At 50.4% G+C, this 15,734-nt stretch overlaps 1 protein-coding gene and 1 long non-coding RNA gene across 2 annotated transcripts in view; both read left to right on the plus strand.

Moving 5' to 3' along the window:
- Positions 1-522: 522 nt before the first annotated feature.
- LOC102979154 (peroxisome proliferator-activated receptor gamma coactivator 1-beta) overlaps positions 523-15,734 on the plus strand; it is a 104,448-nt gene continuing 89,236 nt past the window's right edge. The window contains exon 1 of the mRNA XM_028483995.2: positions 523-6,178. Coding sequence (XP_028339796.1) covers positions 6,101-6,178 — 78 coding nt within the window. The 5' untranslated portion in view covers positions 523-6,100. The remainder of the gene's footprint in view (positions 6,179-15,734) is intronic.
- LOC114484860 (uncharacterized) overlaps positions 8,564-15,734 on the plus strand; it is a 52,508-nt gene continuing 45,337 nt past the window's right edge. Inside the window, exon 1 of the long non-coding RNA XR_003678227.2 lies at positions 8,564-8,781. This is a non-coding gene — a long non-coding RNA (uncharacterized lncRNA). The remainder of the gene's footprint in view (positions 8,782-15,734) is intronic.

Consider the following 15,734-nt stretch of genomic DNA (forward strand, 5'->3'; position numbering starts at 1 on the left):
CACCAGGGAAGCCCTGTAACCTCTATTTTTACCATAATTAACAATACTGCATTGAACATCCTTGGACACAGTTCTCTGCGCACATGTGAGAGCTTTTGTCTACTGTCTGTAACTAGGTGTGGAATTGAACTGTCTTACTAGATGTTGAGGTTCTTTCCAATTTTTTGCTTGGCATCAATGTCTTGTATGTCTCCCCTTGAACATCCCACAGTCATCTGAAAATACTCCTTAGGAGACTTCCTTCTGAGTTGCCTCTTTTCTAAGACCAATCATCCATTGAAGCCAGAACCTGGGTGTCCTGACCATTCCCTGTAATTGCCCCACCATTTCTTACCTGTGACCAAAGACTGTTGATCCCCCCTCTAAAATATGGCTTCAGTCCACCCACTCTTCCATATCCCTCCTACTACTTTCATTGTCTTGGCTCAGGATTCCACCCCTCCCCTGGACTCTTCTCCCAGCCCCACCCAGTTTTCAACCTCCCAACTTCCTCCATTAAGGAACTTATTACACCCTCCCTAGCAAGCTGCAGGTTGACTAGTCTCTCCCTTGCATGTTGTGGAGATCAGAGCTGTGAGTTACGCAAGAGCAAAGATTGTATTATGGTTACCATTTGTGGGCCTGTAGCACAGGCCTGTAGCACCCAGCAGGTTCTAAAAATATTTGTTGAATCTATCTATCTATTTATCTATCCACATAAACATCATGCTGTAGTGGTCCCAGCTTTTGAATCAGACCCTCAGGATAAATTTCCAAAGGAGCATTACTGATGATTTAGGATTGTGAATGTAAAATTCAAAGTCCTTTGTAAGTGAACTTGATCCACACAAAATTCTAGGTCAGGTGGGACAGATAGGTTGATCTATCTATAGATATATATAGATATATAGGTAGATATTTATATATTATATATATAAAATAACCTGGTCGAATTTACATCTCTGTAAAAAGAAAAAGAATAATTCACATCTCTGGGCCTTTGTTTCTCCATCTGTCAAATGGGCATAAGGAGGGCCCATTTATCCATCACACATGTCTGGGATCATTTTGCTCTGTGGGCAGATGGGGAAAAAGCAGGTGTTTCTCTTCCTCCCCCGCTTCATGATTCCCATACTTGTGCACAGTCATTAACAAGGCAGAGGAGGGTGAATGAAAATCCGCCCTTGCAAAACTGCAAAACAGTCATAGCTGACTTCACAGCTGTTTACTGCCCTCACCTGCTGACTTGGAAACCCTTTCATTATTTGTAGTGTGTCAAAGAGAAAGTGATCTGGTAAGTATCTCCCAAATATATTGGTGAGTTTATAAGTTAGCCCTACAGGAAGAATAGGGCAACACAAAGAAATGCCTTGCTTAAGATGGACTTTCAAGGGCCAAAAGCCCCTGTCCCCAATTCCGAGACCCTCGACTGACACAACTGAATGATGTCTTCCACAGCCTCAGCCCTGAGAAGTTTGTCCTGTGAAGACACCTGAGCACTACCCAATCTGGAGCTCTGGCTACTAGTCCTGGTTCTGCCCCTGAAGGGTTGTATGACCTCCGCCACATTCTTCTTCCTGTACAGTGAAGCTGGTGTATAACATACCCTCCACTGCCCCTCCACAGTTCTCAAGTTCTACAATTCAATAGAAGATGGAGCTGGCTTTCTAAATTAACAATATAAACCAGGTAACTTTTTAGTTCCTCTTGGCTTGAGTCCCTGCCTCCTGGGACTGGAGAAATAGGTGGGAAATAGGTGTGTGTCTGACTCCCTGGTCTGGGTCAGAGAATCACAAGAGTTATGGGCAGCTGGCAGGAAACCTCAGTGATTATCAAGACCCATGTCCTATCTCCCCCATTCACTAGACAAAAATTCACTAAGCAGTTGCATTCAATAGAATGTGGGCAGGGGTGGCAGCTGTTGTGTTCACTGATCACACTGGCTGGCACATAGTAGGTGCTCATTAAACATCTATTGAATGATGGGTAATTTCCTGCAGCAGAGTCATTTAGGGGAGCCTATGAAATGCAGATGCCTGGGCCCACTAGACTTATTGAATTGTAATCTCTGCTGACGGGGCCCAGGTGACTGACATGACTCCAGAGTTTGAGAATCATGGCTGTAATATCTGTGTAAAGCATTCTCCTATTATCAGAAGGGAGAAAACACTGATGTTTTTTACTTTTGAGGATTTGTTGGTAGTGACTAAAATATTCAAGTCAAATAGGTTCACTTTGCTGTAGCCATTTCCACGGAGCCTGGAGCAATCTGGGCTTCGCCCAGGGTATGGGCAGGGCAAACTTTCACTAATCTCGGGAGAGGCAAGGCCAATAAAAATGCAGAGGAGATAGGAGTCGAGGCACATGAAGTCCAAGTTTGGCATGATTATTGCCCTTCACTTGAAAGTCATAAAATAGGAAATGTGCCACCATTCCAGCTTCCCGGGAGGGGTTGCTGGTGTGAGGTTTTCCTCAATCCCTTTCAAGGGTCTGTGGCTTAGACCATGCACAGATCTGGCTTCAGATCTCAGCTGTGTCTCTGACTGCTTGGTTTTGGGCTAATCACTTTAACCCCTTTTAAGCTTTTGTTTCCTCAGTCATAAAATGGATATCACACTGCCAACTACTCAGGGTTGTTGAAGGCAATCTGACATGATATAAACTCAGGTGTCTGGCACATGCACAGTACAGAAAAGCTGTTAAGTTTAGGTTGATACCTATTATATCTGGGCTGGAGTGTTCAGTAGAGGTTGGTTTAGCCCTACCCTTTTGTTTTTACAGGTAGGGAAACAGCCTCAGAGAGGGGAAGCTAACTGCACAAGCTCATCTAACCCGTTAGGTTTCTTGAGGGCTTTTAAGGATCAGAGAAGGTGATGAGGTTGACTCTGTGGTTGGCCCTTGATAAAAGAATTCCTGGGATAAGGTGTTTTTATAAAAGAAGCTGGATATCTCAGGTGAGGTGCCTTTTCACCTGAGTTTCTTGCCAGCCAGAAGCCCATTCTGAGGACACAGGGGTTAGTAAGAAACACCCTGAAGCTGGGCAATTTGTGGCTTTCCTATCAACATCAGGGTTTTAAAGACAAAAGCCATTGGGCGAGCGCTGTTGAGGGCTTCCCTGGGAGGCCCTGTCTGGCACTGCAGCTCTGCCAGGCCAAGGCTAGAGATGGCTGGCCTTGGGGACCCTCCAAGAATGGCCCCTGGGTTATAAGGGGCACAACACCAATCAGAGGCCAGGCTGGATCTGGCAGGGACACTTCTTGGAAACAGAGTCCTGTGGGGCTCTGACTCTGGTGTCTATGGGCAACAGCAGAAAAGCGGGGCCTTAGGAGAGCTCACGTCCTTAGTGCTAATGCTGATGACACTGGTGATGGTGGTGACGGTGATAAGCGTGAGAATTAGCACTTCCTCTTTGCCAGGTGCAGGGCTAGGCAATTTATTTTACACACATTGTCTCATTCAATCCTCACAAGATCCCTACCTGGAGGAAACTGAGGCTCAGAGAGGTTAGGTAAACCACCAAGGGCACAAAGTTAGTAAGCACCAGGATTCAAATCCAGACCTTTTGGAGTTCAAGGTAGCCAGCAACCTGTAAGCGCTGGAGGAAAGGAAAGTAACATTGGCCAGGGCCTCCGAGAGACAAATACTTTATCCCCATTTTTAAAGATGAGGAAACAGAGAACCAGAGAGGTTAGCATTTTCCCCATGAAGTCAGGTACTGTGCAAAACACTTTCCATATGTCATCTCCTCGATCATCATAACATCCCTATGAAGTAATTCTTTTTTTTTTTTTTTTAAGTATTTGTTTATTTATTTATGGCTGCATTGGGTCTTCGTTGCTGTGTGCGGGCTTTCTGTAGTTGTGGTGAGCAGGGGCTACTCTTCGTTGCGGTGCACGGGCTTCTCATTGCGGTGGCTTCTCGTTGTGGAGCATGGGCTCTAGGCAGGAGGGCCTCAGTAGTTGTGGCACGCGGGCTCAGTAGTTGTGACGCACGGGCTTAGCTGCTCTGCGGCCTGTGGGATCTTCCCCGACCAGGGCTTGAACCCGTGTCCCCTGCATTGGCAGGCGGATTCTTTTTTTTTTTTGGCAGGCGGATTCTTAACCACTGCGCCACCAGGGAAGTCCTGAAGTAAGTAAATCTATGATCCCCATTTGTGTAGATGAGGAAACCAAGGCCTGAGACTAAATGATTTGCAGGTGTTCAAAACCAGGCAATCTGACTAGAGGGCCCATGCTCTTAACTCCCTGAGTTGCCCAATATTGGAATGAGATGTGGTGGGCTGGACCAGAACCTGGGACTACTGACTCCCAGGCTAGTGCTCCAAGGTTACATGTAGGATTTCTCTCTCTCTCTCTCTCTCTCTCTCTCTCTCTCTCTCTCTCTTTTTGGCCACGCACCATGTGGGATCTTCGTTCCCTGACCAGGGATCAAACCTGCGTCTGTTGCATTGGAAGCGTGGAGTCATAACCACTGGACCGCTGGGGAAGTCCTAGGCTTTCTCTTGGGATTCATTGTCCCTTAAAAGCGCACTGATCTAAAGCCCAAAGAGTGAAATCATGCCCTGCGGTTCTGGGAACCTCAGGCTGGAGAAGAAGGAAGCTCTTGCCCTGGTGTTCAAGTCTGAGCAGGTGTACTGTGGACCCTCCCTGTTTCCTCCTCTGGCTGGGAGGGAGCCCAGGTAGGGCAGGCAGGGTGGGTCAGCCCTTGTGAGTGCAGGGTGGGAGGAGAGCAGGAGGCAGGAGGGCCCAATAAAACAGGCCTAAATCTTCCCGCCTTCCTGCCTTTACCCAGGCGGTGCCCTCATCTCCTGCCTGGCAAACAGAAGGGCATGATGATGAGAGTTCAAGGTTGGCGCCAGGAGACCCGAGTTCTGGTTCTGGCTCTGGCACTCACTCCACGTGCACCCTTGACTCTGGGCAGTTTCCTTATCTACACAATGTGTGGTGGTGGTAATGGGGGATCAAAATCCTCTGGGATTTTTAGTTAACACATTATTTATTAAGAACCTACTCTATGCCAGGTACTGGAGACATAGCATGTGCAAAAGCAGATTCAGGCCCTGCTTTCATGGGTCTTAGAGTCTAGTAGGAAGAGATTCCAAGATCAAATCTTCACTGAAGCTAATGTAAAATGACAACTGTTAACCAGTGTTTTAAAGGCCTGCAGAACTAAGGGAGCCCAGGATGGTGGGAGTCGGGGGAGGGAATGGGTTGGCAGTCTGAGGGGCAGCAAGGAAGGATGCGGTGAAGATGTGGTTTACTAGATGAATGTCCGCTGGCAGGGGACAGCACCCTGTTGTGAGATGGTTCACCCAAGAAACTGGGAGGAGGCCAGTGGGCCTGGGGAAGCATGCAGGAGGCTGGCCATTTGAAGTCATTGTGGGCCACGGTAAGAGAAGTCATTGAAGTTTTGGGTTTTTTGGGGGGGGGAGTTAGGGAGTGAGGGGATACTTAAGAGAGAGAGAGAGAGGGTTACATTTGGAATATGGGTCAACGTATCTTCTAAGGAAAAGATTTTTTTTAAAGCCACTCCCTCTGAGGAGCCTTCCTGGATTTCTCCACCTTTGACCTATGGTATCCCTCCCTTTCTGGCCTGCAGCCCGGCATGACAAACTGAAGCCTCCAGGGCAGCCAGACCTGGGCTTTTTCTTCCTGCACTGAATTGCACTGTGACTTCAAACGAGGTCCTCTGCCTTCCCAGGCCTCAGTTTCCCCAGCTGTGCCCAAGCAGGTTGTCTCGAAGGACCCGCCCAGTGCTAACGCAACGTGATTCGCTCTGGCAGGAGCGGTGGGCTGCCCGCATTGCTGCGCAGGCATCGGACTGCCGGCTGGGGCACCGTCGCCAGGCTACGGGCGCTTTCCTCCCGGGCAGGGGGCAGCGGACGAGGATCGCGGCGCCAGACGTTGCGCAGGAAAGTGGGGGCGCGACCCCCTGCTCGAGCGGGCACCGCGCGGCCCCGCCCCCGCAGCCAGCTGCCCTGCGGCAGCCGGGGCCCGAGCTCCGCCCTCCTCCTCCCGCCGGCCTCTCTCCCTCCTCCCGCCTCCCTTCCTCGCTCGCTCGCTCCCTCCCCCCAAGCCGGCTCGGCGCTGACTCCGCCGCACGCTGCAGCCGCGGCTGGAAGATGGCGGGGAACGACTGCGGCGCGCTGCTGGACGAAGAGCTCTCTTCCTTCTTCCTCAACTATCTCGCCGACACGCAGGTACGGCCAGCAGGGGCCACGGGCCCGGAGCCAGGGCTGCTGAGCTGCGGGGGCTGCCGCCTTAGCCGCGGAGGCCGGGAGGCAGCGGTGGGCGTGTTGGGGGGATCGGGGATTCCAGGCTGCAGAGCCCCCCTTCCGTGCACCCTGCGATGCGCTTCGTTACGGGGACTGGGAGCTGGAGGTCCCCCTGCGCGTGCCGGATCGTTGGGGGCGCTACGGCCGCTGGGGAGGGTCTAGCCTTCGTTGCTTGGAGTCCGGCCCCCACGCCCGCAGAGCTGGGGGGTTCCGCGCTTCCTTGGGGAGGTTGAGCCGCGCCAAGGTGTGGGGGACCCTTACGCTGGCTCTGGGTGCGGGAGGCGCGCCCTCAGGCTCCCGGCGCTTGCTGCCGTACTTTCACGTGGACTTGTGGCCCGGGCACAGGCGCTTGCCCCGGTCCCCGGAGTCCCCTGATCCTCCACTCTCGGATACCCCGCCTTCTGCTGCTGCCCCCCCCCGCCCAAGGCTCCCCCAAAGCGCCAGCAGCGCGGAGTTCCCTGCCAGTTGCCCGCTGAAGGCATAGGGGTCTGCGGGGCACGTGGACGTGCGGGCGGGGATAGAACCTTCCTGGTTTCGCTACCCGGCGGAGCCCCCGGGGGGAAAAGCACGGCAGGATGGGGGCGGAGGACTGTCTGGGGATGCCTGGGTCCCCCTGCGGCGCGCGGCCCCGGTGCGCGCTCGGCGATGCTGGGGGAAGGGAAGGCGAGGCGGCGTCCCGGGCTCTGGCGGCGCCTGGGAGCCTCACCGGAGACACGCGCGTGACAGGAGAGGGTGCCCTGGTGTGCCGGGAGTGGGGGGGGGCGAGGAAGCTGGTGACTTGAAGACAGGGCCGGGGGGGTTGCTGCTGGGATAAGGTGCACCGAAAATGCCAGCACAAGGCGTGCGCGCCCCCCACCCCTTCCCCAGTTTTCCTCACCCCATGCCTGTTGCAAGCATAAAGTTTGGCCCCATAGTTAGGGCTTTTTCTACGGCCGCCCCGCTGCGGGTAGCGGGGCGGCTGGGGATGCGGCGGAGCCGAGAATGAGATCCCGGATGCGGGCGCATGCCTGTGCTCCGAGAGGGGCCGCTGGGCGCTCCCGGGCGCGGCTCACTAGGGCTGGTTTGGTACCTGGAGTCGGAGCGCCGTTGCCGGCTTGTTTTGCATAACACTGGAAGGGAGGGGGAAGTCGGTGGGGGGGCGGGATGTGGGAGGGGAGAGAGGGAAACTTTGCTTCTTGTTATATCTGCCTGTCTTTGGGCGGCAGCAGCTGTCATGGGACCGGGTGGGCGGGGAGAGGCTTGCTAGCTGACTTCTTGCCTTGAGATGCGACTTGGAGGGGACGCAGCAGCCGAGACGTTCAGCTCTGGCGGACTCTGGGTGGCGAGTCCTGGCTGGCTGCTGGAACCGCGCGGCGTGGCGGGGTGTCGCCGAGAGGAAGCCCGCCACGCGCAGGAGAAGGCCGGTCCTCGCCCGCTGCGGACGTTCATGCGTCAGGGAGCCGCGGGGCCTCGTGGTCGGTGGCGGGCCCGCTTGGGTGGGTTCCGGGCAGGGGCCGAAGCGGCTGGTGGCGTGTGATCGCGCTTCTCCAGGCCGGGGGAAGAGTGTGATGAACGGTCTGCGCGCGCGGGTGTGTGTGTTTGTGTGCACACGCCGCGCGCGCCGGGCGCGTACCTTTACCTCTGACGAAACTGCAGTGGAGCTCCCGCGGCGGTCACCGGGCGCAGTCACTCGCCCCGCTCCCATGTCTGCTCCGAAGGCCGATCCCAGCCCTGGCACCACCACGGCTCCCCCAGCCCCCCAGCCGACAGCCTGGGGCCAGGGGGACTGGTTGCGGGGTGGACCGAGTTGCCGCTAGGAAAGTTCTGCCCTCGGCCCTCTTACTTGTCTGGGGGTGACTCCAAACCTCTCCCTAAGACGCGAATGAAGGAGGCCTGAAATTGCCAGAGACTTGTTCAGAGACCCATAGCAAAAAGTTGTCCGTTTTGGGTTTAACTCCATCTTCTGTGTTCTTTGGCTCACCAATAATTTTTTGCCCTTATAGCCGTCCGGAGTGCCTACCCAGCAGGGATATTTCACCTAAGGAAACTTGAAAATTGGGTAATCAGGTATCAGCAGAAGCAGTGCAGTGAAAGTTAATCCGGGACGTTTTGCTTTTTTTATTTAACCACGTGATAGGCTGAGGCTCTTCTGGTGATCTTTGCCGGCCTAACTTGGGAAATGTAATTGATAGGGGGAGCTTTGCAGCCGCCCCTAGAAGGCTCATAGAGCCAGCCGGAAGAGGACCTGGGCGGGTCATCGCGTGCCTCCTCATTTTACAGCTGGGGATAGAGGCTGTGAGGGCTGAGCGGCTGGTACAGGACCACGCAGCCAGTGGGTGACAGAGCCATCCAGGGCTCCTGACTCCAGGTCCTGTGTGTTACCTCGAAATAGCACTGGACTTGGAGTCAGAAGGCCTGAGTGGAGTCGCCTTCCCCACTCTCTGGCTGGGTGACCCCGGAGCAAGCCATTTTAACTCTCTGAGCCTCCTTTCCTCCATCTGTCAAATGGGGTTGGTGGCGCCACAAGAGAAGGCCCGCGGTTGCTTGGGGTGAGCACTGTTTGCATGTGAGATGTCTGTTGTTCCTGCAACTTCCTCTCCTCCCCCCAGACCCTCCCTGGCCCTCCCCTCCTCCACTCCCCCTTTGGAAGAGGTGGGGAGAGTGAGTAAAAGTAATTTATCGGCTTTATCCCAAAGACTTGTCTTTGGTGGCTAACCCAGGGTTACATAGAGGGAGGGCTCCTGTTTAGGAGACTTAACTTTTACCCATTCAGGGCAAAGTTCAGAAATTCGGCAGACCAAGGATTGTGAAAGTTTTTTGGAAAGGTTTGGGGCATGTTTCCAAAGGACTTTGGATTGGCTTCCCTTTGTTCAGGCTGTGCCCCTTGCCTGCAGTGCCCTCACCCACCATTCCTGCATGGCCCTCTGCTCTAGCAGGCCTCTCCAACCCGGCTTGCCCTGCTTTCTCTAGCCTCTGGTTTTCTTAGTCTGTGTTATACAACCAAGCACTTTGTGTGTGCGTTCTGTGTCCCAGTAAGATTCTGGAACTAGAGTTGTGCCTTTCATCTCTGTGCCCCTGTGGCACCTGTCACCATGCTGAGCTCCTTTGCTCAGCTCTTGGCTAGGCACAGGAATTACAGACAAGGGAAGCTCTCAGGCTGGCTGGGCAGACAGCTGGGCAGAGTATGGGAGAGAGGAATGCAGAGGGCTGCAGCTGTGGGCAATGACTTAGGCTCCAAAGGCCACACAGTAAGCCCACACTAAATATGGGTTGTTTGAAGTCACTTGGGGCATCAATCATAGATGCCCAAAATGTCAGAGTTGGCAGGAACTTTATTTTTAAAAATTCTTTGAATTTTATTTATTTATTTTTTATACAGCAGGTTCTTATTACTTATCTATGTTATGCATATTAGTGTATATATATCAGTCCCAATCTCCCAATTCATCCCACCACCACCACCACCCCAGAGTTGGCAGGAACTTTAAATCATTAAGTCCAACCTGTTAGCATTTAAAAATATTTAATTATAGAATTGTTGGGAGATACTGGCATGCATAAAGAAAAAAATTGAAAATATGTAATCTTACCCAAACATAACCACTCTTAATTTTTATATATATTTTCTGACTTTTTCCTATTGATTCCTAGGGATTATATCTTTTGTACAAAAATGGAGTCATTCTTTACATACTAATTGTAACTTGGAATCTCACTGCTGTAGCTTGCTTTTTTTTTGTCCTCCAAACAATATGCTGTCACTGTCTTTCCACATCAACAAGTATTCTACTTAATATCTTAATGGTTATATAATATTAAGGGTTGAACCATAATGCATTTAATCAATCCTTTATTGTTAGTCATTTAAGTAGTTTATAATTTTTTTTTTTTTGCTCTTGTAAGCCATGCTGAAATGAATATCTTTGCATATGTCTTTTCTTCATTTGAATTCCTAGAAATGAAATTACTCTGTCAAAGGAACTATGCAGGCGTTTGGTAAACACATTTCTGGATTGCCTTCTAGAAAGATTGTGCTAATTTCACACCAGCATTGTGTGGGAATGCCTGGTTCCTCATACCCCCATAACTCTTGGTATTTTAATTGTTTTTCATTTTTACCAATCTGTTCATCAATAAATTTTGTCACCTTGTTTTAATGTGCATTTCTTTGATGACTTGTGATGCTGAACCTTTTCCCCATATGATTATGGGCCATTTGTGGTTCTGTTCTGTGAAATGTTGTGTTGGTGAACTTGGCCCATTTTTCAATTGGTATTCTATCTTCTCATTGTTCTAAGACTGGATCCGAGCACCCAGAAGGGGCTCATCCCACATGGAGAATTGGGAAAATGGGTTGACTAATGTTGACTTGCTAAGTCTGGAGTATTGCTGCCTCCACAGCCCCTGAAGCCAGGGTTAACTTCTTTTCCAAGTCAGGGTTCTGGCCATCTACAGGGGCAGGTTGAAGTGCATCCTTTGCTGGGTGCCTTTACCTACTCTTCACCTGTATGAGACCCAGGGGAGTAACTTTTTCACCTGAGCCCAGAAGGGGACACGTTTGCTGGATTTGTTTACCAGAGGCCCAGGGTTCACTTTTCAATGGGGCTTCCTGGCTGGTGCTGATGATCAGGATGCCTGTGAAACCCAGGAAAGGCAATGGCCCAGCAACTGGGCCCTGGGGGCTTATATTTCCCCTTCACCCTAGGGCCCTCCTCTCCCCAGCTGGTGCAGGCCAGCCAGAAGCTTCATCATTGCCAAAAAAAGGTGAGTCACCCTTTTTTTTTTTCTGTCTCTGGAACAATAGAAGGAATACTGGTTTGAGTCAGAAGCAGCCTTGCAAATGGGAGCTTGGATTTGGGCTTAGAAGTGAATCCCTAATACGAGCACTGCAGTATTAATGGCTATCTCCTATGACGATGCATCATCGTCATCATCAATGCAATTTATTGAGTATCCTCTATGTGCTCTACTGAGCCTTCTATTTGCATTATTACATTTCATTCTCATAAAGATTCTACAAAGTGTAGGTGCTATTATTCCCATTTTACAGATGAGGCATTTACAGTTTCAGAAAACGCACTGACTTGCTGAAGACGATCTACCTACGTTACCTTGGAGTAAGTGGAAGAGCCAGGATCAGTGGGCAAGGTCCCTAGACCTCTTGACTCCAAGTTCCATGAAGACAGGGAATACTCTCTTTCTGCTCATAGTTGTTTTCCAGCACCTTGAGCAAATGAAGGCCAATTGTAGAGAGAGAAGGCAGAACTCATAAGTCTCTCTGCTTCTCTAGGCCTCTGTTCCTCAGTCTATGAAATGGGGATATTAGGCCCTAACTCGCAGGTTTGGGAATTAAATAATCGAATGTATATAAAATGAGCATCCAACTGCTGTTCACAAAACTTGGAATCTTTCTCTCTCTGAAACACTTTAGAAGGGCAAGAGCAAGGATGGAACTGACTCCCGCCCAGGCAATCTTTTCTCTGTAGGAAAGGGAAGCATAGTTCTTGTGATATAAGGGTGGAGGAAAACCAAATAAAGTCATTTAGAAGAGAATGAGCAGTGTTGTTTACTGTCTCTACTCTTCCAGCATAGTTGAATGCCTCACATACATCCTGTGGACACTCAGCTGATAAGGAATCAATTGGATTGGACTGACCTTTCTGTTCCTCTCTCTGACTCTGGTCTAGGTCCTTGTCCATTGACAACTGAATTCCTGCATTTACTACCAAACAGATCTTTGCCACACCAGGCTTTGCCCTCTCTTACTTGTCCTCAGCCTTGATGGCAGATCAGTCCTGCTAGAGTACATATCTGATGTCACTCCCTTGCTCACACATCACCCATGGCTCCCCAGTACTTTTAAATTAAAGGCCAAAGTTTAGCTTCATGTGCAGGGGCCTTCAGGTACTTGAAGTTGGAGAGTTAGGCCCCTGACTTCATCCTGAGTTGTCTGCTTTCCCTTTGGGATCCTGGTCCGCCCCAGGCTATGTCATGAATCTTCTTCCGGGAAACGTTGGCTCATGCAGCTGTTTTCTGTCTCCTCTGTCTCCATTTCCACTATTTCCATTATTACTCCTGCAAGATTCAGCTCCCATGCCATCATTTTGGTGACGCCTTCTCACCTCCAGGTATCACTACTCCATCCCATGTGTGGCAGGGAGCACTCTGAAGCCTAGCTGGGTTTGAGTCCTGGTTCTGTGATTTACTAGCCTTGAGACCTTTGGTGGGTCACGTGACTTCTCTGAACTTACATTTCCTCATGTGTAAAGGTGACGATAAAATAGTACTTCCCTGATAAAGCTGTTTTGAGGAGTCAATGAGAATCAAAGGACAAAATGGATTTAAAGCACCTCACACAATGCGTGGCATAGAAGCACCCAATAATAGATGCATCTCTTCTAACATAGGTCTTGTTAAGTGTTTAGGAAATCACTCCAGATTGTTAAGCTCTATGAGGGCAAGGATTTTTGTTCACTTCATTGACCATTTTTTCCCACAATGAATAGACAAGTGCCTGGAACACAGTTCAGAATCCTCACTGAGTGAACAAATGAGCTAGACTATGAGCCTCTTCAGAGCATGTGTTCCTGAGAAGAGACAGACTAATAAAACGCTTGTGGAATGACCTGAAAGGTCCTCTCCAGGCCTCCATCCCCACCATTTTATTTATTTTTTATTATTATTATTTTTTTCCCCACCATTTTAATATATTCATAGTTTACCTGCATTTCAAACCCCAGGTCACACCTGACCGCTCTGGAAGGCCTGTGAAGCACACTGTACTGCCTCTTCCACTGAGGTGGAGGGTGCCACTTACTATCTACTGGTGCCTGCGTGCTTTCTTTTCTTTTTTTTTTTTTGGCTGCTCGGCATGCGTGATCTTAGTTCCCTGACCAGGATCAAACTCGTGCCCCCTGCAGTGGGAACTTGGAGAGTTTTAACCACTGAACCGCCCGGGAAGTCCCTGCCTGCATGTATGCATTTAACCCTACAACTAGGATGACAGTTCAGGGAGGGCAAGAAAAAATAATTTTTATCCTGGTCTAGCATTGTGGTTACCCATTAAGCAGACGAGTTTTTGAGCAGAAGAATGTTCTGTATGATTAGGTGTCAGGTTCTCTGCAAAGAACTTTGTATTATAAACATTTTACGATGGAAAATGTTGAACATACACAGCAGAAGCCAGTGGTGGGAAGGGAATAGGGAATCTCCATGCCCCCGACACCCAGATTCAGCCATTTTGGACCAGGGGCCACTCTTGTTCATCCATCCACAGAACACATGTCATCTATGGCTATTTCAGTGTGTATCTGTGAAGAGACTTGAGTACTGTTGCATGGGTTTCTTCCAGTAATGGTGAGGTTGCTTCTGTTTCTCCCGTTTTGTAAGTGATGAACTTGAGACACAGGGGTTAAGTCGTTCAGGGTCTTGGAGCTAGTGAGTGTCTCACCTGGGATTTGAACGTTGGTCCTTGAGCAGCTCCCTCTCCTCAGCTTGGGAGGGATCTTAGAGTGCATCAGATCTACCCCTGCCTTTCCCAGAAGAAGGGACACTGGGGCACAGGAGAAGAAGCCATCTTGCTGGAGGAAGCTCAGGTCTCTGAAGTTCTTTTCCAGTATCAGGACTTGAGGGGAGGGTGGGTCTTGGCTCTCAGAGAGGTACAGGGTGATCGTCCTTGGAGAGACACTGCTGCCCAGGGTGGCTGGTCTTTGTGGTGGCTGTTGGACCCTGGGGTGCAGTCTCTCACCACCCTGGGCAGGCTGTACGTTCTTCCTGCTCTCACTGTTCCTAAACCCCAGAGACCTCACCCACTTCCCTTGCAGTTGACCTTGGTTTTCTCATTAGATGCTGAGGACCATCCCTTGAGGGAGGAGACAGGGCTGCAGGGTTAGGAGTTGACAGAGCTGAGAGGAGGGGCCTGGCCTGAAGTTACATAGCTAGGCCATGGTGGCAGCAAGACTCCTGGGCTCCCCGCCCTGCTCTTTCCTTAGAGAAGAGCCTGAGTTGCAGCTCAGGTCTAGAGCAGGAGACCAGAGACACTTTTACAAGTCATTGGCAAAGTCATTGATTAATTATCCCCAAAGGCCTGTAATTACTGCTCAGTCTTTTAGGAGAGAAAACAAATGTTTTCTCTAATTATTTGTTTCAGTGGCTGAGAGGACTTTGAATCCTAGGATTGTACTATGTTTGGGGCAAGCCCTGTGGCCTTTGGCACAAAATTTCTTTGTGCCTCAGCATTTTTATCGAGGAAATAGGACTGATAGTAGCAAATACCTTAAGGGGTTTTAAGAAAGGCTATTTGAGATGATGCCTGTAGAGTGTTTCGAAATGCCCAATAAATGGGAGCCATTGTTAATAATAAATACAGGCAAATATAATTCAGATCTTGCTACTTATCTTCCCACTGAACTCTTGGTCCTTGATCCTGTCTTAGCCCTGAGGTTCCTAGTATTATGATTTCCTTTCCCCTGTACTTCTGGGGGGACTGAAGAGGAATCCCATCCAGCCTTAGCCAGGTATTCCAACGCGACTTTTAGGAAAGCAAATCCAGTTAGATGCTGCTTGAAGAGAGGAGAAGAAATATCAGATAGTGATTAAGAACTCTGGGCTTTGGAGTTTAACTGCCAAGGGTTTAAATCAGCATTCTACCATTTACTAGCTGTGTGACCTTGAGCAAGTGTCTTAACCTCTCTGACCCCAGTTGCCTCATTCATGCAAAATTGGGGATAATTATAGTATGTTCTTAGGATAACTGCAGAAGATAGATATGCCTGCCACATTGCCTGACATATAGCAAGCACCCAATAAATGGTAGCCTCTGTGAAGATGACAATGGTAATTATGTAAATACACCAAGGTAAACTTGAGCTTTCAGGGAGTTGGGAGTGCCTTAGAGACCATCTTGCTCAATGCCCTTACCTTGAAGTAAAGAAACAGGGAACAGGCCAGGGAAAGCCTTCAGATCACCCATCAGAGGCAGGACAGGACCACTGGCTGCTATCTGCTTGGCCAGGGCTGGCTATGCATAGCAGGGACTCAGCTGTCTGGGACCCACTGTCTGGGAACTCAGCCGGGAGAGCCCTGCTTGGCTGAGATGGATGCTCCCCGGCAGCTCTGCCGCCGTGTTTTTTTCCTTGTGCTTGCCTGGCAGAACAGAGTCATTTAGCAGAGGGAGAGCGAGGAGACGTTAGAAACCAGGCCCTGAGCAGTTGCAGCAGCCGGCCCACGAGTGGCTCCCTGATGTTGCCATGGCAAACAGCCTTGGCAACGTGGCTGCTTGAGCCTTTATTTCTGGTCTCAGGCTCCTCTCAGAGAAGTGTGGTACCCAGGACACTGGGGAAGGCCCTGACCTGGTTCTTTGGCACTGAGGATGGCCCAGCCTCCATGCTGCTAGTAACCCCAGGCCCCAGCAGCCCCTGCTCAAAACATCTGCAGGCCCACCCTCAATGACCTGCAGAATCAAGCTCCTTGGTATGGCATTCGGGGCCTCAGATGCCTACCC

This window comes from Physeter macrocephalus, unplaced genomic scaffold (genome assembly GCF_002837175.3).
Source record: "Physeter macrocephalus isolate SW-GA unplaced genomic scaffold, ASM283717v5 random_88, whole genome shotgun sequence".
NCBI classification, from domain to species: domain Eukaryota; kingdom Metazoa; phylum Chordata; class Mammalia; order Artiodactyla; family Physeteridae; genus Physeter; species Physeter macrocephalus.